General features: G+C 36.3%; 1 protein-coding gene across 11 annotated transcripts in view; it reads left to right on the top strand.

The window, feature by feature from the left end:
- Nucleotides 1-24,442, top strand: part of APC (APC regulator of WNT signaling pathway) — a 149,618-nt gene that overhangs the window by 100,011 nt on the left and 25,165 nt on the right. For 10 of the 11 annotated variants that reach the window (XM_053907139.1, XM_053907148.1, XM_053907146.1 and 7 more), the window contains 2 exons: nt 8,231-8,314; nt 16,687-16,791. In XM_053907139.1, coding sequence (XP_053763114.1) covers nt 8,231-8,314; nt 16,687-16,791 — 189 coding nt within the window. The remainder of the gene's footprint in view (nt 1-8,230; nt 8,315-16,686; nt 16,792-24,442) is intronic. The other variant, XM_053907145.1, reaches the window with a different exon arrangement.

The raw sequence follows: 24,442 nt of genomic DNA, 5'->3' as shown, positions 1-24,442 counted from the left end.
GAAGACTAGCAGTATGGAGTCTCCGGAGCCAAGCGCAGATGAGAGGCCCACGGAAGAGGGTAGGAAGGGCGGAGAGGCGGTGCGTGCTGCACGGACTGGTGGGAGGGAGCCGGGGCAGAGGGGCAGCCTGCCGGCCAAGCTGAGCCCCCAGGTCTGGCTTGCAAAAGCGGAGGGGCCAGACGGAGTGTGTTCGGACAGCAAGCGGGACTTAACATCTGGAAGGTTATAAGTTAACAGCTCTGCTCGGAGAGCGGGAAGGCTGGAGGACAAAGGGAGGGAGAGTTGCTGAGCCCCCGGACGACAGAGCTCAGTTTGTTGGGGTACAAAGGCGCTCGCCAGTGCCATCTCCCTCGCCCATCCCCCAGCCAAAATCCCAAAGGGAACCAGTTCCTGCCAGGGAACTTGCTTGCTCTGCACAAACACCCAACGCTGTGCTTCTGCGGAGCCAACCCTCCGGCAGCGGGTCTGACTCCCTCCCACTGCCACAGGGCCCCTCCTGAAGTGGATCACCTAAGGAGAAGCGAGCTAAGCCTGCCCCTCCTGCCCCCGTGCACCTTGCCTACCCACCCCAGCTAATATGCCAGATCCCCAGCACCACAAGCCTGGCAGTGTGCAAGTAGCCCAGACGGGCCACGCCACCCCACAGTGAACCCCACCCCTAGGAGAGGGGAAGACACCAGTCTGACTGTGGCCCCAGCGGTGGGCTGGGGGCAGACATCAGGGCTGACCGGCTCCGCCCACCAACTCCAGTTATACACCAGGCACAGGGGAAGTGCCCTGCAGGTCCCCACCACTCCAGGGACTATCCAAAATGACCAAACGGAAGAATTCCCCTCAAAAGAATCTCCAGGAAATAACAACAGCCAATGAACTGATCAAAAAGGATTTAAATAATATAACAGAAAGTGAATTTAGAGTAATAGTCATAAAATTAATCGCTGGGCTTGAAAACAGTATAGAGGACAGCAGAGAAGTTCTTGCTACAGAGATCAAGGGACTAAGGAACAGTCAGGAGGAGCTGAAAAACGCTTTAAACGAAATGCAAAATAAAATGGAAATGATGACGGCTCGGATTGAAGAGGCAGAGGAGAGAATAGGTGAACTAGAAGATAAAGTTATGGAAAAAGAGGAAGCTGAGAAAAAGATAAAAAAATCCAGGAGTATGAGGGGAAAATTAGAGAACTAAGTGATACACTGAAAAGAAATAATATACGCATAATTCGTATCCCAGAGGAGGAAGAGAGAGGGAAAGGTGCTGAAAGTGTACTTGAAGAAATAATAGCTGAGAACTTCCCTGAACTGGGGAAGGAAAAAGGCATTGAAATCCAAGAGGCACAGAGAACTCCCTTCAGACGTAACTTGAATCGATCTTCTGCACGACATATCATAGTGAAACTGGCAAAATACAAGGATAAAGAGAAAATTCTGAAAGCAGCAAGGGATAAACGTGCCCTGACTTATAAAGGGAGACCTATAAGACTCGTGACTGATCTCTCTTTTGAAACTTGGCAGGCCAGAAAGGATTGGCACGAGATCTTCAATGTGATGAACAGAAAAAATATGCAGCCGAGAATCCTTTATCCAGCAAGTCTGTCATTTAGAATAGAAGGAGAGATAAAGGTCTTCCCAAACAAACAGAAGATGTTACATACAAGCTGAATGGTAACTACAAATCAAAAACAAGTAATAAATATGCAAGAAATAGAGGAATCCAACTATATCACTAAAGAAAGCCAACTAATCTTGAGAAAAAAGAGCAAGAGAAGAAACAAATGGGGAAAAACTACAAAAACAACCATAAAAGAAGTAACAAAATGGCAATAAATATATACTATCAATAATTACTTTGAATGTAAATGAACTAGCCACTCCAATCAAAAGACATAAGGTGATGGAATGAGTAAATAAAACAAGACTCTATATGCTGCCTACAAGAGACTCATTTCAGACCTAAAGGCACATGCAGATTGAAAGTGAAGGGATGGAAAAGCATTTATCATGCGTATGGGTGTGAAAAGAAAGCCAAGGTAGCAATATTTATATCTGACAAAATAGACTTTTATTTTATTTTTTTTTTCAACGTTTTTTATTTATTTTTGGGACAGAGAGAGACAGAGCATGAACGGGGGAGGGGCAGAGAGAGAGGGAGACACAGAATCAGAAACAGGCTCCAGGCTCCGAGCCATCAGCCCAGAGCCTGACGCGGGGCTCGAACTCACAGACTGCGAGATCGTGACCTGGCTGAAGTCGGACGCTTAACCGACTGCGCCACCCAGGCGCCCCCAAAATAGACTTTTAAACAAAGACTATAACAAGAGCCAAAGAAGGACACCATATGATCATTAAGGGGACAATGCAAGGAAATCTAACAGTTGTAAATATTTATGTATCCAACATGGGAACACCCAAATATTTAAAGCAGTTAGTAACAAACATGAGGAAATAATAGAGAGTAATACAATAATGGTAGAGGACTTTAACACCCCACTTAAGATCATCCAAACAAAATCAAAATGAAACAGTGGCTTTGAATGACACACTGGACCAGGTGGATTTAACAGATACATGCAAAATATTGCATCTTAAAACAGCAAAATATACATTTTTTTCAAGGGCACATGGAACATTTTCCAGAATAGATCACATATTAGGCCACAAAACAAGTCTCAACAAATTCAGAAAGATCAAAGGCAATCCATGCATCTTTTGTGACCACAACACTGTGAAATTAGAAATAAACCACAAGAGAAAATCTGGAAATACAACAAATACCCGGAAGCTAAATAACATGCTACTAAGTAATGAATGAAGTCAACCAAGAAGTCAAAGAGGAAATCGGAAAATACATGGAGACAAATGAAAATGAAAACACGGTGGTCCCCAATATTTTTGAATTCTATTCTAAAAGGGAACTTTATAGCAATACAGGCCTACGTCAGGAAGGACAACAGATCTCAAGTAAACAACCTAACATTACACCTAAAGGAGCTAAAAAGAAGAACAACAACATAAAAAAAAATCCAAAGAAATAAATAATAAAGATTAGAGCAGAAATAAATGAAGTAGAAGCTTAAAAAAAAATAGTAGAATAGGTCAACGAAAGCAGAAGCTGGTTCCTTGAAAAGATCAACAAAATTGATAAGCCGTTAGCCAGACTCATCAAAAAGAGAGAGAGAGAGGTCTCAAAATCAGAAATGAAAGAGGAGAAATAACTGACCAAAAATACAAAGGATTATATGGGAATATTTTGAAAAATCATATGCCAAAAAATTGGGCAACTTAGAAGAAATGTATAAATTCCTAGAAACCTGTAACTTTCCAAAATTGAATAGGAAAAAATGGAAAATTGGAAAAGACCAATTACCAGAAATAAAATCAAAAAGATTGCCAGCAAACAAAAGCCCAGACCAGATGGCTTCACTGCAGAATTCTACCAAGCATTTAAAGAAGAGTTAATACCTGTTCTTCTCAAACTACTCCAAAAAAATAGAAAAGGAAGGAAAACTTCTAAATTCATTCTACAAGACATGCATTACCTTGCTCCAAAAAAACAAAGACACTAGAAAAAAAAACTACAGGCCAATATCTCTGATGAACATAGATGCAGAATTCCTCACATAATATTAGCAAACCAAATCCAACAATACATTAAAAAAAAAAATTCACCACCAAGTGGGATTTATTTCCAGGATGCAAGGATTCCTCAATATTCACAAGTCAATCAACATGATACATTGCATCAATAAGAGAAAGGATTAAAGACATGTGATCATTTCAGTAGACACAGAAAAAGCATTTGACATAATAAAACATCCATTCATGATAAAAACCCTCCACAAAGTAGATTTAGAGGGAACATACTTCAACATAACAAAGACCATATGTGAAAAACCCAGAGCTAACATCATCCTCATTGGGGAAAAACAGAGATTTTCCCTTAAAGTCAAGAACAAGACATGGATGTCCACTCTCACTTGTATTCAACATAATACTGGAAGTCCTAGCCACAGCATTCAGACAAGAAAAAGGAATAAAAGGCATCCGGATTGGTAAGAAAGAAGTAAAACTTTCACTATTTGCATATGACGTGATACTATATTGAAAACCCTAAAGGCTCCACCAAAAAAAACCTACTAGAATTGATAAAGGAATGCAGTAATGTCCCAGGATACAAAATCACTGTATAGAAATCCATAGCATTTTTATACACTAATAATAAACCACAGAAAGAGAAATTAAGAAAACAATCCCATTTATAACTGCACCAAAAATAATAAAATATCTAGGAATAAACTTAACCATGGAGGTGAAAGACCTGTACTCTGAAAACTATAAAACACTGATGAAAGAAATGAAAGATGTCACAAAAATAGAAAGACATTCCACGCTCATGGGTTGGAAGAACAAATGTTGTTAAAATATCCATACCAAAGCAATCTACAGATTTGACGCAATTCCTGTCCAAATATCAATAGCATTGTTTACAGAACTAGAACACATAATCCTAAAATGTGTATGGAACCACAGAAGAACACAAATAGCCAAAACAATCTTGAAAAAGAGCAAAGCTGGAGGCATCACAATTTCGACTTCCAAGTTATATTACAAAGATGTAGTAATCAAAATAGTATGGTGCTGGCACAAAAATAACTACATAGATCAGTGGAACAGAATAGAAAAGCCCGAAATGAATCCACAGTTACATGGTGAATTAATCTTCAACAAAGCAGGAAAGAATATGCAACAGACAAAAGACAGTCTGTTCAACAAATAGTGTTGGGAAAACTGGACAACAACATACAAAAGAATGAAACGGGACCACTTTCTTACACCATCCACAAAAATAAAATCAAAATGGATGAAAGACCTATACGTGAGACCTGAAACCATAAAAATCCTAGAAAGGAATGCAGGCAGTAATTTCTCTGTCATCAACCATAGCAACTTTTTCTAGGTAGGTCCCCTGAGGCAAGGAAACCAAAAGCAAAAGTACACTTAGGACCACATCAAAATAAAAAGCTTCTTAATAGTGAAGGAAACAATCGACAAACGAAGACAACTGACTAAATGGGAAAATATTATTTGCAAATGACATATGATAAAGGGTTAGTATCCAAATATATAAAGAACTTATACAACTCAACACCCAAAGCCAAACAATAAATCCAATGAAAAATTGAACAGAAGGGGCACCTGAGTGGCTCCATCAGTTAAGCGTCTGACTCTGGACTGTTGGTGAGGATGTGGAGAAAAAGGAGTACTCATGCCCTGCTGCTGGTAATGCAAACTGGTGCAGCCACTGTCGAAGACAGTATGAAGGTTCCTCAAAAAGTTAAAAATAGAACTACCATATAATCCAATAATTGCACTACTGAGTATTTACCCAAAGAATACAAAACCATTAATTCAAAAGGATCTCTGCACCCCTGTGTTTGTTGTGGCATTATTTATAATAGTCAAATTATGGAGACAGACCAAGTGTCCATTGACTGATGAATGGATAAGGAAGAGTGGTGTGTATATGCAGTGGAATATTATTCAGCCATAAAAAAGAATGAAATCTTTCCATTTGTAATGACATGGATGGAGCTAGAATATGCTAAGTCAGGGAAAGACAGATACCATATGATTTCACTCATATGTGGAATTTGAAAAACAAATTAATGAAGTGGGGGGCAGAAATAGAGAAGCAAACCAAGAAACAGACTCTTAACTATAGAGAACAAACTGATGGTTACCAGAGGGGAGGTGGGTAGGGAGACAGGTGAAATAGATGACTGGGATTAAGGACTGTACTTAACATGATGAGCACTGAACAGTATGTAGAATTGTTGAATCACTTTATACCTGAAATTAATGTAGCACTGTATGTTTACTGGGACTAAAATTAAAAACTTAATGAAAATTTTTAAAAAATATTTTATTGGTGGCAGGGAGCTTGTTACATAAAGAGGAAAACCAGTATTCTGAAGCTGATTGTGTATAGTTTTGTTGTTTTCATGTAAAGCCAGAAATTGTTTATCATATGGTTGTAGAGGTAACCACTGATATCTGCGGTATCTTTATAGAGCTACTGAAAATATAGGCATTTTTCCTTCCTTCACCATGTTTTCATGATATAAATTAGATAAGGAAGGGTTTGTTAGAGAAATTTATTTACCTTAAGTTCACTGTTTTCACAATTACAATAGAGTATGAGCATACTTATAGTGTTATGAGGGAAAGGAGGAGAGGGAGGGAAGGAAGGATTTGGTTTTGGGAGGGTTTTTTTGTTTGGTGAGCACAATTTTGAGTTTTTCTGTGGTTATTTATCATAACATTAAATAATAGCGGCAATAAATGTTTTTACTGTGTAGTAAAATCATAAGGATACTGTATTTAAATAAAACTAAATAGATCAGTGTAAGTTTTATAGTATAGATAGCTAAAGCTATTTTAGTACTTTTATTATTTATCTGTTGGGATATGCATGCTCAGGAATCTTTTACTGATAGGGCACACACACACAAAAAAAAGTTTAGAAATGACTCCATCTAGCTTCTAACACATTTTTCGCCCATTAAAATAATTACCCGTAATTTTTCATGCCTCAATATTAGGATGTCACTATAGAATTATTTCAGAAGATGATACAACATTGATAGTACTTGTTTCTTTCTTTTTTTTTTTTTTAATACACTTTCTTTATCAAGGGTGACAAACCAAAACAAAAGCCTGAACATGTAAAAACCCAGGGTGCTAGAAATACAGACTCAGTTCATTCAAACTCAAGCTCATCCAGACCCTGGTCGCAATCCCTAGTGAGGTACATGTGAGCACCAAGTCAGGGAGAGGGGGACAGGAGTGATGCCAAGAGAAAGAATGGGAAGGGGACTCCCATAGGCCCCTAGGGATCACCCTCACGGTGGTACCTCCACCTTCCCAGTGACAGTGAAGACATACTAGGCCCTAATCTTTTGACCCTCACCCCAGCCCTGGCCAGGGCTTCGAATGCCAATCCCAAATGGTTCTACCCTCCCTTGCTCCAGCCTCACTTCCACCCTCACTTCTACCCTCACTCTTCTCCACACTCTTCCCTGTGATTAGTAGCAGGTTAGGATACTGTGTGAGCCACAGTGAGTCTGGGGGCCAGGAGAGGCAGAGTGGAGACGGGTGAAGAGAGGAGATGAAGAGCTGTCCAAGGATCCCTCTCCTCATGGGATCCCAGACCGTGCAATCAGCAACTCTTTTGCGTCCACTCAGATCTGAGAAGGTGCACTGTGGGCATAAGCAGCTATCCTGGAGACCTGCTGTAAGTCGGAAAAAAGGGATGGGCTCGCTGGCCAGCCTTTGGTGGGGCTGGCTGGTTTGAGATGGCAACGGCAGCAGTTTCTTCAGTGGGTCAGGCTGCAGCTCAGCACAGCCAAGCGGGTGCTGGGCAGTACTTTTTTCTAAAACCTATGTGTTTGTTGTCATGAAGGTAATTAAAAATCATTTCACTTTGCAAGGTTTTCATATACAAGTGATTTGGTTTTTCTCGCTTCCACTTGTGTTCATAAAAATTAAAGCAAAATTTAGCTTTTTGTAAAAAGCACTTTTCCCACATTGTTTCAATTCCATGTCGTTTGATCTATAGTAAATTCTTTGTGTTCATTTACTGGTCTTAAGATAATGGGGAAGCACAAAGCTTCTAACATTGTGATCCTAGTGTTGGGAATAAAAATAATGTTTAGCTGCAGAGGGTATTTGGGAAAACTGTATCTGAAAGGTACATCTGACTTATAATAGGAATAACTCTGGGAAAGGTTAGTCCTACTGTTTAAACCCTAATATTTATAAAAACAAATCAGATGTTCTTTCCCTTAACACATACACCATGCTTTCTTGAAATCTGTTACATTATACTAGCATCTGGATAAATATAAAGATCAAACTCAGGTGTAATTTTGTCTTTGGACTATTTTTTGAGAATGACTTAAATATGAATTTTTATACCACATGTGCCATGCAATTTGATACATGACTTTATGTGTACAATTTTCCTAAATAAATCTATCATGTAAAGTTAGATGTATTAAAAAATTGAACTGCCCCATATGTCATCAGTGTGTGACTATGTACACATTATCTAACTTCTTATGGAAGAATGATGTAGCATATCCCTGAGCTACTAAATGATAGCCATAGTATGACTATTTACACTAATGTTTTTAATAAAATTAGATCTAATTTGGTCACTTTTTTATTTTAGCGAAGAGTAACCAGAATTCAACAAATAGAGAAGGACATACTTCGTATACGACAGCTTTTACAATCCCAAGCCACAGAAGCAGAGGTTGGTAAATTGTTTCTTTTTCATTTACAGACACAAAAATAGGTAATTATTCTAAGAAAAGAAAATATGTATAATTAATGTGACATTGAAATATAGATGTTCTTCTAGAGAATGGAGACACTTCATAAGTTTTTTTCATGAAATTAAATGAATTATCAAAAACCTTGACTATGTTGATCTTTTAATAACTCCTATGCAATTAAAATTTATCGAGCCATAAATACAGATACCTTACTTCAGTTATCAAATTACATATAATCAGATAACTAACTTAATTTGGCTATTATCAACTAGTAAATAAGCTATAACTTGTATGTAATTCATGATTAAAATTCATCATACAAAGTTATTTATGCTTGCTCCACAATCCTCATTAAAATGACACTAAAAGGATGAAATTAAAAAGGCAGAGACAAGGGAGGTAACATCATAAAATTTGGGGAACTGAAAAGCAGGTAAATAAATGCACTGTTTTAGCATATGGCAGTGAATTAACCCCTAAGTCAGCAATAGAAAGTCATGAAGCAACTCATTTTATACTGTGGAGTTCCAAAACAGTTACCTCTGGATGTGAAGATTAAAAAAAGTGACTAAAATTTTAGTGAGAGGATGGTTGAAAATGGTTAAGAAGCAGGTGGCACCTCTAGAGCCTGTCTTCAACTCTCAGTAGCTGGGTGAGTTCTTTCTAATCCCAGCAAAAGATGAAGGACTTATTCTAGAAAGAAGAAAAGATCTTCAGATAGGGGTAAGCCCAGTGTAACTGAAATTACATGCTAAAAACTGAATTGAGTGAAAATTTACCTACTGAATGCTGAAACCCTCACTGAATCCAGGCTTATAATACAGACAAGGTGCTAGAAGCAACTTCTTTAAGAAATGTGATTAACCCAAGAAAACAGACCTAAATGTACTGACATTGGAGGATTCCCCAATAAAACGACCCAGCTGGACCACCCAAAAAAATAGCTGTAGTTGCCAGTCTTTATCCCTCATGTATAGAGCTTCACTTAACCTTTTCATAGGTAGCCCATTCCGAAGTAGGGATGGACTATGCAGAAAGAAGAACACTTTAAAACATAAAACGAACATTAATATTCTCAGATAAATGATAATGCATCCATAGTGCAAAGAAACCATGGTACACAAAAGGAATATTCAAAGAATTCAGGAAAGAGTTCTTAGGAATTAAAATTGTGGTAGCAGAAATGAAAACTCAGAGTAGAAGATAAATTTTCCGGAAAATAGAACAGAAAGATATGAGATGAAAAACAGAAAAGATGAGAAAATCAGAGAATCATTCCCGGAGGGTTCAATATTCAAATAAAGAGGAGTTCCAGAAAGAGAATGGAGGAGCTAGAGGGAGCAAATGATCACAGAAGTAAATTAAAATATCCCAGAACTGGGGGGCATAGTTTTCCAAATAAAATGGTCTCTCCAATATCTAACACCACAGATGAAAATAATCCCACAGCAGGCACATCATGGTGCCATTTCATCTCACTAGAAATAAAAAGAAAGTCCTAAAACATTCTGGAGAAAGGAAAACAACTTCACACATACAAACAAAAATATAAATGTCTTTAGATACATAAACAGCAACACTAGAAGCTGGGACGTAGAATACCAACTTCTTAAAACTTCTGAAAGAAAATTATTTCCAGCTATGTTCTGATACCTGTTTCCTGACATACTGGGTGTCCTATAATTCTACTCAGTTCTGAAACTACCCAGAGTGTAGACCCCATATTTAAGGGTAAAGTCATTCCCAAGACTACCATCACTTCAGACACCAATTGCAAGTGTCAGGCATCCCCAAGCAAACTGCACTTTACTTTGCCCACCTTGCTGTAAATTCTACCCTGAGTGGGGATGTTCCAGTACAATTCACTTCTGACAGTAACTACCTAGAGTTAACCTAACACATACAGGTTAATGGTAGAGTCCTTCACAAAAATAACCCCACTTCACATGCCAAGCTACCCATACTTCTGCCCAACTGGCTACAAAATTGGGGCTTCCCACACCTGCCTAGGTTCAGTAATTCACTGGAATGACTCAGAACTCATTGGAAATACTACACATACAATTACAGTTTTATTTTAGAGGATTCAGATCAGGAACAGCCGAATGAGGAGACTTACAGGGCAAGATGTGGGGAAAGTGAAGGATAAAGAATACAGAGCTTCCGTGCTCTCATAGAGTCTGGATACATCATTCCCCCACACATCAGTATGTTCATCAGCCAGGAGGCTCCACTGAGCTTCAGTGTCCACAGTTTTATTGGGGTTTCATTATGTAGACATGCTTGATTACATAGGTGACTATATGATTGACCTCAATTTCCAGTCCCCCTCTTCCTCCTCCCTGGAGACTTGTCTGACCCAAAGTTCCAATCTTCTAGTGACCTGTTTCTTTATGCCTGACTCTTAGTATCATAGGAACTTTGGCTGCAGTACATCCGAATTTGAAATATGTAGAAACGTGTTTGCTAAGTAGGCAGTTTAAGTACAAGTACAATTAAGTCCTACTCCTAAAAGCAGTTTTAACTTGGCTGTCCTAAGCCAATGAAAACCAAATAATATATGTATAATATAAGGAATAAGTTGTCCATTTTGCAGTGTTGACTCTTAAAGACTAGAAAAAAAAAATGGTGTCTCTGCTCCTTTTTCAGTTTCACTAGTGTTGTTACATGGTAGTATTCTGGTCGTTATAACCTCTTTGACTTTACGGTGTAGTTTATCTTTTTTTTTTCCTTGATTAAACTTATTACACTCTATTTTTAAAATTATTTTTAAAGAGGCAGCCTTTTGTTTTCATTGAGCAACACTGCATTTTATATTTTCTCTTCTGACATTTTCTGCTTTGAGTTTCCACTGCCAAGTTTCTCACTTCTTAAGTTACATTTTTTTCTTCCGTCTTTTTATATTCTGATTATTACTGTTTGTCTGCATCTAACAAGTTCTTTTATATTTTGAAATCAATATTCACATTTGTTTTTTTAGTTGATTGAATTTTTTATTTGTATGAAACAGCTCTCCTTATTACATTTAATGCTCTTCACCTTAAATTTCGTTGTTTGCTATTAATATTACTACACTAGATTTTGTTATCATTTTCCCACTATAGCATATTCCCTCCCTGTATTTCCAAAATTTCCAACTTTCTGGCTTCTGGAAAGCCCTAAAAAATTGTCATTTGTTAATTGCAATCCTTATTTTTCAGCATTAGTATAAGTTTATTGCAGGTTGGGGACTTGTTCATGTTGTTTGGATTTGTTCAAAACTTTTTATTCATATCATTGGATTTGGGTCCAACTGTCTACCATTGTGATCCAGTCTCTCTTGCTTTCTTTTGTTATGAAAATGATTATGTCAGTCATAGCCTACAGTGGTTACATTTAGTCTACTAGTTCAGTGAATGTACATTAAAGGAAGGTGCCATCTCACATTTAAGAAAGAACCAAAATCTTTTTTTTAATTTTGCTTTTTGAAGTTTTTTTATTCCATTGTCGTTGTTTTGCTAATATAGATAAGTGGGAGAACCTGGAAAATGGAGAAAACCAGGGTTTGGACACTCATAAATTCGTTCATATTCCGTGTATACAGGGAAAGAGAAGATTTCTGTCAAATAATTTCTCTACAATGAAGCATATTTCTTACAGCACTGTCTTTGTCCTACCTGCTGACAACTCTGATTTAGGGTTTAAATGCTGTACATAATTCAAGTGATGTAATTATTGCACATGGTTCAAATCTCAAAAGTTACAAAAAAGATATGTGAGACAGCCAGTGCTACCACTTTCTTGTTTATCTTTTCAGTTGGGTTATTTACTGACAAGCAAATACGTTTGGGGAGATCAAAAAGATAGGAGCTGTGAGAATTTTAGCATGGTTGTAAAATCTCTAGATAGCCAGTGAGAAATATTTATTAAAATCCTATGCAAAGTACTTTTACAACTCATTAATAGGGAGATAGCTCAATTTTAAAATGGGCAAAAGATTTGAATAGACATTTCACCAGAAAATATACAGGAATGGCTGATAAACATGAAAATAAGCTTATCATCATTAGTCATTAGGGAAGTGCAGATGAAAACTAGAGTGATATCCCACCTTACTCCATTAGGTTGGCTATAATCATAAAGACGGTAATAAACATTGGCAAGGATGTGGATAAATACAAGCCATCTTACATTGCTGTTGAGAATGTAAAATAGTATAACCACTTGAAAACAGTTTGGAAGTTGCTTAAAATATTAAACATAAAGTCACCATGTGACCCAGTAATTCCACTTCTAGGTATACCCGTCCAAGAAAGTGAAAACATGTGGCCACACAAAGACTTTAACTTGAATGTTTATAGCAGTATTATTCATAATAGCCCCAGAGTAGAAACAGTGCAAATGTATATCAACTGGTGAATAAATAAACACAATGTGTATATCCTTACAATGGAGTACTGTTTGGCTGTAAAAAGGAGTAAATTGGTGATACATACTATAACATGGATCAACATCAAAAACATTATACTGAGTAAAATAACCAGACATGTAAGCCCATATATTTCATTTATAAAAAATGTCTAGAAAAGGCAAATTTATAAAGACAGAAAGTGGGTAAGCCAGAGACATGAATGGGAATGAGGATTGGCTGTAAGTGAGCACAAGGAATCTTATTAGAATGGTGAGAATGTTCTAAAGCTGGATTATGGTGATGCTTGGTAAGCTTACAGAAAAATTGTCTAAAATGGGTGTATGTTGTGGTATATAAATACCTCAACAATTTTTTTTTTAATTTTTTCAGCCCTTAGGGTAGACAACTTTGAGGAAGTTGTCCAGCAATGCTGGAAATGAGATCTCTAGTTAGATTGTTCTTTTTTTTTTTTTTTTTTAAGTTTGTTTATTTTGAGAGAGAGTGAGCACAAGCAGGGCAAGGGCAGAGGAAGAGGGAGAGAGAGAGAATCCCAAGCAGTCTCTACAAAGCAGTCTCTACAATGTCATCATGGAGCCTGATGTGGGACTCAAACCCACAAACTGTGAGACTATGACCTAAGCCGAAACTAAGAGGGGGATGCTTAACCCCCTGAGCCATCCAGGCACCCCAGGATTATTCTTTCATAAGAATCAGCAATAGTTTCTTTACCTTCAGTGTTAGCAGTATCTTTGGACAGTGATAAAGAGTGCAGGCAGGCCTGTAGCCTAGGATCAGTAAAAGAATAAAGGGAAGTAAATAACAAATAAGGAAAGAAGAAAAAGGAAAGAAAATAAAGATAGTAAGTGTTAAATATTAGTTTAGGCCCCAGAGTCAGACTTGTGATCCCCACTCTGACTCTGCCATTTACTAAGTATGTGACCTAAAGCCAGATACTTATATTATCTGTTTCTCAGTTTCTTTATCTGTATAGTGGGGATATTAATAATACCTATGTCACAGAGCTGGTATGAGGATTAAATGAATCAATAGATGCCAAGTGATTAGTGCATAGTAAACATTAGACTTTTTTTTAACTTTATCATATTCATCATCCTCACCATCATCAAATGGGCCTGGTAATCCTTCAGGACTACTGTGTTTCTGTGGATCTCCGTTCTTCTCTTGGAAATGACTTATCTCCCTCCCTTTAATAATTCCACCTCCTCCTTCCTAGAGAAATCAGAACTGCCTGCCCTTCCTATTAGGAAGCATTCTACCTTCCTTCTTGTGCTTTGGATTTTCAACTCCTGCCTTTTCAGGGACTTCTTACTCTTATTTCTTTTCTCACATTTATCTTCTTCTTCAGCGGTACCTTTGCATTGACATTTAAACATCCTCAAGTCAAGACTCAAGTCTTCATAATATAAAATGAACCTTCCTCAATTCTGCCTCTCCCTGCAGCTGTCTTCCTTCATCTGTCCCCTTCTCTCCCTCATTGTCTTTTCCCACTTCCCCACTCTAAAGGTGTTTCTAGACTCCAAGTCTGTATTTTCTTCCCACCATCCACTCTTAAAATACACCAATCTAGTCTCTACTCCCAAATGGATCATCAGCGACTTCTGTATTATTAATTAAATTGGTATTTTCAATCTTAATCTTGACATTTTCTACATGATTTAACACTTCCTGTTTCTTGAAATATTCTTCTCTTGGCATCTATGACAACGGTTTTTTGGTGTTTTCCCACCTCTTTGGCTTTTATAGGCTCATGTTCTTTTATCTGGACATTAACTATAGGCATTCCTTAAATCTTCTCTTTTGTCTGTATTAGCTCTCCCTTAGACCATCTCATTAATGCTTAGAGCTTCACTTACCTTCTATACACTGTTGGCTCTCAAATTCATTTTCTAGCCCTGAGTTCCAGACTCCTAAATCTGTCTGCCTACTCTGAATCTCCACTAAGATGTCTCAAAGATACTTTAAATCCAATATATCCAAAACATAATTAATGATCTTCTCCTAAGTCCTTCTTACCATGCCTCTACCCCCTCCAAAAACCCCTCACGCCCTTACTATTACCTTCTCTGCACATGACACCATTGTTATTCAGTTGTGTAAGCTAAGGAACAAAGGAATTATTCTTGACACCACATCTCTTCCTTTACTCCATATCCAGTCATATCAAGTTCTTCAGATTTACCTCTCTGTCTCTACTTCTTTTATCTTTACCACTGCTTGCCTAGTGTCAGGTACCATCATCTCACACTTACATTGATATATTAGCCTCCAAACTGGTCTCTATGTTTCCTATCTACTTAGGCCATTTAAATTTAAAATTAAAATTTTACCTTAAAAGATCAATTTATATTAACTTTTCCCATTAATAATCTAGTATTGGTTATGTGAGGGCAGGAGTGACGTATGAGAATTATACTAAAATTCAACAAAGTAAGATTTATTGTTTTTACCTTTTTTTTGTTCTGTTCTCTGCACATGATTTTTTGATGTACTAGAACAAACCATGCCCCCTCCTACTCTAGGTCCGTGATCTTTTTATCTAAAACCTTCCTCTAACCCTGTCCCTTTTCCCAGAATTCCTGTTTATTTTTTAGGTCTCAGTTCTAACAGTACTTCCCTAAGAGGACTCTTTCCCAAACTCAGGCCTTGTGATATCCCTCTGCTATACATTCTCACAGCACTTTGTACTCTTTATTTCAGTGTGCTTGTCAAAGTTTTAACTTTATTGTTAGGTCTCTCATTATTTGATAGTATCCCTGATGAGACAATAAGCTTGAGCACATAGAGCAATGTCTGGTTTTGCCAGCCCTGTAGTCTCTAGCACCTAGTACAAGTAACAGAGCAGATGCTCAATAATTACTTTCGCATTGACATCTTTAATTATGTTAGTATAAAGTCTTTGTGTTTTTAGTGGTTTTTGATTCATTTTATCTCTCGATTGACTTTGTGTATGTCTCTACTTCTGTTGAATTTGTTGAATTTTCTAGTGTGATTTTCAGATGATACAATTCTTTTTCTGAATTATTGGGGCTTCCTCATTCTTGCCTACATATAACTCATGCTGGCTTATTGATGGAAATATTGCATGTAAAGTAACTTTTCAGTCAAAATTTAAATGGTTTAGGAAAGCTTGGTATGTAAAGAAATTTTAGTGGAAGCCATTTTGTAATTTAATTATCACTATTAAATATGCCAAGTTTTTTAAAGGGTGATTTTTATTTTAGAGTATCATTTTCCTAGAGCAAGCAAGCACATTTGTAATTGTTGCTGTGAAAAATAATGGAAAAATTATTTTACTTATTTGATTCTGCAGTGGTATTTTTACAGAGTGACTGCTGTGTACTGGATATAATCTATCCTGAAATGACTGCTTTTACTGGATATAATCTGTCATTTTCATTTCATATAACAGATGGTGGTTACATTAAAAAAGGTTTTTGGTTTTATTCATATCAGATTCTAAGAGCTTATTGATTTCATCTGACTTTTATTAGCAGAGGATGTATATATATTCTGTGTATAAATATACCTATACGGAAGGTATTTGTAAGCTTAGGTAATAGTTTAACTGTTATATTTGCAGCTACATTGAATGCCAGAACCATGTGACCTTGTGGAAGAGACACTTATTTATTCTAGTGGGGTTATATCCCTGATAGTGATGCGAGCACAGCTGGTGGAGGATGGTGTTTCTGTGAGTCTCAGAAAATCCTTTGTCTTGTGCGGCTCTAATGCTCAAGGGACACACTTCACTTTCCTCCTGCTGAAATAGTCGACTGCCAAACATGCTGGAGGTTATGAAGTATAAAGTGCAGTTCTTTGCTTTTGTAAACCTATATAATTGATATATTCAGAGCTTTAATACAGGACAGGAAAAAAAGCTGTGGGCTAAGAAAGCATACACCATTTTTGCATGTAATGATATTAACTCCATATTAACAGAGGTCATCTCAGAGCAAGCATGAAGCCGGCTCACATGAAGCTGAGCGGCAGAATGAAGGTCAAGGAGTGGCAGAAATCAACATGGCAACTCCTGGTAGTGGTCAGGTAAAGAAATTTATTGGTTTTCTTTTTAATTAACTATTTAAATATTTCTAAAGGAATATGGGGTGAGATAGTCCTCAGAATGATCTGTAAATCTTATTGATTTCCTTAATCCTGAATGGATATCTCCGGAAGAATTTAGTGCCAAAATGCTATATCTAAAAATGTTAGATATTTATATAAACATCTAACAATAACGTTTCAAAATTTCTAATTTAGAGCTATATTTTATACCTCTAAATTCTGTATTTCTGTTTTAGTCTGAAATGATTAACATGAGTAGAGGGGTTTTTTTGAAAAATAAATGCTAAGCTGCATTTTGCTTATATATATGATTTGACCTAGTTGTTATTGCTTGCATTGAACAGATTTGCTCTTTCTCTAAGGCATTCTTTGAAAGGGATTATTTGCAAAGACATTTTTATGTTTTTAAAAATGATCATAAGGACTTTGTTATAATTCTTTTTTTCTTTTGTACTTTAACATTACATAAATCTGAAATCAAAATTTTATAATTGAAAAACATGATACTAATGCTCATAAAAAGTAAAGAGACCTAGCCTAGTCATGTTTAACCATTATCACATCATTGCTAGCAAAATTGTGGAAGTCAACTTGATTTTTTTTTTTTTTAATGTAAAACGGTTGTCTTGTTATCCTGCCATTAGTTTTCTATTAGAGTTTTATTGGAATGCATCCTCATATGACAGAATTTTCCTTGGGGTGTTACATATTCTCCACATTTTTTTCAATGAATATTTTTTTGTTGTAAATGAGTGATTTTTTAAAATAGAATTTCACTAAGTTTTTAAAGATAATTTCCCTACTCATGATGTAAAATACTCCTTTAGTGTCTCTGGTTGTTTTTGATGATACTATATTTTTAAAAAAGAAATGTATTAAAATTTAAAGCTTAAAATGTCTCATAATTATGTAAATTTATTTTACTGAGTTAAAAAAAGAGATACTTCATTTTTAGTATTACTAATTACCATTATACTGGGGGAAAACTTCAGCTATAAATGGTAAACTGGGGCAAAAGAAATTATATTTAACACATTTGAGTTATTCTTTATATTTTGGGAATTATTCGGGAAGTTTATATTTTCCTCCACATATCTAGAAAGAAGAAAATTTTTATGTTCTTGACAGAAAAAAATTGTTTGCCTCAGATTAGACCACCTATTAATGCTTTGGATCATGTTCCAGTTATTATGTATTTTAAAGTCTCATTTATCAATAAGTTGTCTATCCCATTTAAAATCTAATAACTGAGGGGTGCCTGGGTGGCTCAGTTGGTTAAGCATCTGACTCTTGATTTCAGCTCAGGTCATGATCTCACAGTTCATGAGTTCAAGAACCGATTTGGGTTCTGTGGTGACAGCTCGGAGCCTGCCTGTGATTTTCTCTCTCCCTCTCTCTCTGCTCCTTCCCTGCTTATGAGCATGCACTCTCTTGCTCTTTCTCAACATAAATAAACTTTAAAAATAATAATAATTGGATCCTTACCACACTTTTTATATCAGAATTAATTCTAAGTAGATTAGATTTCATGTCAGAAATAAAAATTAAAAATATAAAAAGATTAGAAAATATATACATATAAAGATTAGAAAAATGTGGGTAGAATGATTATAATCATGAGGGAAATCATGAGGTGGGAAAACGGAAAAAATCAGTAGCTTTCACATAAAAACATAAAACTCAAGTACACCATAAAATTATGGCATGGTTACAAGACAAAAATTAAGATCTCATTATTTACAATTATTTATAACAAGAAAAAGTTACGTTTCAAAATACATAAAGTATAAATTAATTAAAGATCATTAAAACATGAACAAATGACGTGACATGAACAGGAACTAAAAAGAAAAATAAAATGACGTTTAAACATATGGAAAGGTCATCAGTTTCATAGTAATGATATATAAATATCAACTATAGCCAACATAAGATTTTTTTTTTTTTTTGGATGCCATTGGGTAGACAAAGATCATTAACACTCAGTGTTGATAATGGTAAGTTTATAAGCATTCTCATGTGTGAAATGGAACAACCTTTCTGAAAAGCAGTTTTGTAAATAAGCATCTAAATTTCTAGCTGTACCTGCCTTGTGGGTCATCATTGCAATATCTAACATTTTATGCTATGAGGTACTCAGTCAAGAGTGTTCAGACATGTTTGAAGAGATTCATCATATTATTTATAATAACAAAAATTAGAAATAAATGTATATTAATCAATAGGTAACTGAGTAAATTATCATTTGACTGAGATAAGTGGTTAAATGGCTCTGGAGTCAGCAGTACCGGGATTAATCCCATTCCTCTGCTAACTAGCTGAGAGACTGATCTTGGACAAGTATAAACTCTGAGCTTCAGTGTTTCCTCTAGCAAAATAAGATGATATCGTTGTGAGAACTAAATGCAATATGTACTTAATACAGTTTTTGGTGGATATAGACACTCATTAAACATAATAGCTTATTGTTGTTAATAACTAATAATTATGATTTTTTAAGTAAAATTATGTGCCAGATGTTATAGTAGACTCTGGAGAGATCGAATTGAAGAGGACAAACAGTCCCAGGCCTCATAGAACCTACGTGGTACATGAAACATCCATACAAATGTTAGAAATGATAAATTAGATCTCTGTTTATATAGAGATCTTCTATTTCAGCCTTGCCTTTTCTAGTATATTTTTCATATTATAATCAGAGTGATCCTTCCAAAATACCTGCTTATGTTGCTTATTTATTTAAACCTTTCAGTGGCTACCCACTGCCCAAAGAATAAAATCCAAATTCTTTGTTGCCTGCTTTTTCAACATTATCACTATATGCCCCCATTTCTCTACACTCCCTCAACTTCAGCTTCTTCGGGTCCTTGAGTATGTCCAGTCCTTCCACTCTCTGCCTGGAACTCTCCTCTGTTTCAGTTCACCAATATGTGTTCTACTCATCCTTCCCCTCAGTTTAAATGGCAGGCACTCTTCCAGGACATTTTCCTTGCTCCTGCCTCCCTAGAACTGATTAAGTGCTCTATCAGGTACTATTTCTGTTCTCACCGAATTTAGCACAATTTATTATAGGTTTAATTGTCTTCCTTTTTAAAATCCTTTAAGCTGAACTATATTGCCATTGCTCACCATTGTAACCGAGCAAACTAACATAGTACTTGATAGACAGTAAATGTTTAAATGCTTACTGAGTTTGGGGCACCTGGATGGCACAGTTGGTTAAGCATCCAACTTTGGCTCAGGTCATGATCTCATGGTTCATGGGTTCGAGCCCCACATCGGGCTCTGTGCTGACAGCTTGGAGCTTGCTTCAGATTCTGTGTGTCTCTCTGTCTGCCCCTCTCCTGTTCGTGCTCTGTGTCTCAAAAATAAATAAACATTAAAAAAAAATTAATGTTTACCGAGTATTAATACATGCTATTAATTTAGAAAAATAATTTTAATATTTTTTCTTAAAATAAGTAATCTTCCATACTGTACATATGTATATGTGTGTACATGCATAGAAAAATGAAGGAATATTCAAAATGTTACCAATGATATCTCTAGTGTTGGGATTATGTTGTTTTTACTTTCATATTTACATTTTTATGTATTGTGTGAATTTTTTGTGATGAGCATGAGATCTGTTAAAAACATTGAATCGGTGGCAAGTATTCATTCTTCAAATGGTGAATTTTGATATTGCCATAGATTCTGTGGTAAATATGATAAGACATTTGTTTGGCAATATTAGCCATAGACTCTGCCACCAAATCGGTGTTTCTGTGGCACTAATATTGCTAATGTCATCTATTTGGTTACTTTTAGTCACTGTTTAAAACAATACTACAGCTACTCCAAATCCTGATGTAGCTGAGTGATCTATATCTGTGGGACTGTGATTCAATTAACCAAGATTCCTTTAACTATCTTAATAGGATCTATATACATGACAACCTCTTGGGATTTCTTTTTTTGTTTTATTATTTGCTCCAGAAATAAAAACCATTGACAATAATTGAATATGAAAATCAGATCTGACTCTCTCAGGATCAAAGTAGCATGATGCAGCAAAGCTCCTATCCTTGCGGACTTATCCCTATCACTGTGTGAAGTACATTGTACACCCTCTCTCACTGGTTTCTGGCCCACATCCTTTCTGCCAGAATGATCTTTACAAAGATTTAATCACCTCGTTATAAAACCCTTTATTGGCTTCCTTGGTTCTTAGAATAAGATAACCCTTTATTAGGACCTGTATAATCTAGCTCTTATCAAACTTGTCAGCTTTACGTCACACTTTGCTCTTACCACTTCAGCCACACTGGCCTGTTAGTAGCTCATATTTATTGGGCTTTCTTTTCCTGGGCATCCTGTGCACAATCTATGCCCCTTCCATATAGTGCTCTTCTCATCCCATTTTACTCCATTAACATCAGTCCATGTGTCTTCGCGTTTAAGCATGACTTTCCCAAGAGGCTTGAACATACAAATCCCATTGTTATAGGCCATCCTAGGACATTCTTATTCTTTGAAGAAGACTACATTTGCAGTTTACATTTATTTGTGTGATTATTTTATTAGTATTGATTTTCCCCACTAGACTAAACTCCAGAAGGGCAAAGATTTTATCTAGTTTTGTCCATTTTCATATCCTAACAGTCCCTGGTAAATAGTAGATAACAGTAAATATATGTTAATTGGAAGGAAGATCTGGCATCCCTTCTAGAAATAGTGTTTCTTGATCTGTGATTAATCTCCCCTGGAAGTTAAATGGAAAGACGAAGTTAGAAGTAAATTATACAGGTCAGATCCCTGCTTGCTTAGTATATAACTGTATGTGTAATTCATTTATGAATTTGTTCTTAGCTTTTCTATTTAAAGTTTAGAACCAGATCTCTAGTGAGAGCCAGTAAGTAGTGATGAAGATCAGCCAAGACCGAGAAAGAAATGAAATGATAGGAGAACACTTTGCTGCTAATAAGCATTTTAAAACTTTTTACTATGCAAAACTTCAAACATATACAGAGGCAGATAGAATAATAGAATAACCCACATGTACCCTATCTACCTTGCCCTCCCATTTTATTTTTGAAGACGATCCAGCATCATCCTTTCTTCCATAAATATTTCACTCTGTATTTCCAAAAGATAAGAACACTTTTTAAAAATATACAACTATTTGGGCACTTGGCTGGCTCAGCCAGTAGAGCATGTAACTCTTGATCTCAGGGTCTCAAGTTCAAGCTCTCACATTGGGCATAGAGCTTACTTAAAAAAAAAAAATTCAAAATATATAACTATATTGCCATTATTATATTCCCAAAGGAACTAATAGTAATATATCGGATTATCCAGTCAGTATTCAAATTTGCAGTTGTTTCATAATGTCATAATTTTTCACAATTTATTTGACTCTTTTCAGGTAAGGTTCGTGATTGGGTTTGGTTATAGTCTGCAAAGTCTTTTAATCTATAGTTTCCTTTTTTGTCTCTTGTTTTCTGGATGTTTATTTGTTAAAGAACCAAAGCTATTTGTTTTATACAGTTTTCCAAAGTCTGGATTTTACTGATAACATCTCCATGGTATGTAGTTTGACATTTCTATCTTCTGTATTTCCAATAAATTGGTATTTGGATCTAGAGATAGAATTCGCCTTGGATTTTCAGTTGTTTTGGTTTTTTTTTTGTTTTTTTTTTGTTTTTTTAACGTTTATTTTTGAGACAGAGAGAGACAGAGCATGAACGGGGGAGGGGCAGAGAGAGAGGGAGACACAGAACTGGAAGCAGGCTCCAGGCTCTGAGCCATCAGCCCAGAGCCCGACGCGGGGCTCGAACTCACGGTCTGTGAGATCGTGACCTGAGCTGAAGTCGGACGCTCAACCGACTCAGCCACCCAGGCGCCCCAGTTTTGTTTTATTTTTGCAAGTCTTTTTCAGAGTGGCATTATGGTCTTCTCATCTTTAGTCAGGAAGCACATAATGTCTGGTTGTCTCTCTTTTTGTGATATTATCAGTAACTGATACCTTATGCCCAGCTCCATTAATTCATTAGGGGTGCAAAATTAGCTGGAATACTTCTGTAAAGAGAAACTTCTTCTTATGTACTCTTTGATTACTACCACATACAATTTGTTTCTGCCTTCAAAAAGTTTACATTCTAGCTTTTCCTTTTGAAAGGTTAAGAACTACAACAGAATACCTGCCAATATTGCTATGTAGGTGGATGTTATTCTTATAATCATTATTTTTAATCAGTAATGAATTGTGTTAGCTATGTCCTCTATTTTAATAGGTCCCACATATTTATCTGCAGCCCCAGATAAATATGTCCAGAGTTGCATCCTGGTTTTCACATGTCCATTTTTCCTGGGGGTCAGTATATTGAATGGTGATCTCACTTCCCACACTGAAATCTGTTATCTCTTCCTGAGTTTTATGTATTTTTTAATACCAGCATTATCCATGCATTTATCCAAGCTCAGTGCCTCCACGTTGTCCTTGGCTCCCAGTGTCTCTTTACTCACATCCAGTCAGTTAGCAAACCAATTGATTCTGTCCCCTACACATGCATATCCCCAGGGCACTCAGTCAATTGAGAACCTGTATCAGGTTCTATGCTGAGCATGGAGCCTGCTTAAGATATTCTCTCTCTCTCTCTCTCTCTCTCTCTCTCTCTCTCTCTCTCTTATGCGCACTCTAATTATTTTTTTAAAAAAAAATTTTTAATATAGAGTATTCTCACTTCCTTACTTTGTGTCCTGCTCACTGCTCAGCTGTTGAAAATACCCTCTTCCTGATTTGCCATCTTTGAGCTCTGCATCCTGTCTTTTCATACTCTTTTAAAGGTATAATTCTGGTTGTGCCATCCTCCTGCCTAAAGTCTAGTGGCTCCACAACGCCCATGGTTTGAAAGCAACATGTTTAAAATGACTCATGAAACACTTAATAATTTAACCCAATCTTTATCTCCCACCATACACCTTGTGCTCTGTCCACATTAAACAAATACTCCATGCTCTCATATTTATTACCTTTACACAGACTGTTCTATATGTCTCCCTACTCCAAGATTCTAGGCCTACCTTAAATGTTACTTTATGCAGCCTTTAGTAGTTCCTTAGCAAGTAGTTGTTTCTTCCTGTTTTCCCTAAGTATTTTATGCATTTTTCTGCTGTGGTGCTTGTAACATCACAGTGCAGTTATTTATTTTTTCATCTCTTTCTCCAATGAGGTTTTAAGCAGTCCTCTCTATACTGTGAGCTCCTGGAGAAGTTAGACTGAACCAAATTCCTAGTTAGTTTTGTGTGGTAATTTAGAGCATTTCATCAATCAATAAAGCTTTCTATCAATAAATGTTTATTTGACCAAATGTGGTTTCATCTGTTTTGATCTGTGGAAAAATACCACTCTTAGAATTGCTTCAGTGTTTGGTTACTTCCACACAGTAGTTTAACTTCTTTTGCAGCACATCTCCTTTTCTTCATTTTTGCCTTAAAACCTACTTAAGTTCACAGGTAAAAATACTCATCTTGAGTGTTAAAATGTCCACACTTTTAATTGCGTATTTAGCTCTTTACCTTAAAGACAGTTCATTTGGTGCACCTTAACATGAAGTTAGCTCTATTTGTTTATAATCTAGATCATTCT

Source organism: Panthera pardus, unplaced genomic scaffold (genome assembly GCF_024362965.1).
Source record: "Panthera pardus isolate Hobbes unplaced genomic scaffold, ASM2436296v1 HiC_scaffold_2, whole genome shotgun sequence".
NCBI lineage: Eukaryota > Metazoa > Chordata > Mammalia > Carnivora > Felidae > Panthera > Panthera pardus.
The sequence above is the reverse complement of the archived record's forward strand: the minus strand, read 5'-3'. Positions and strand labels throughout refer to the sequence as shown.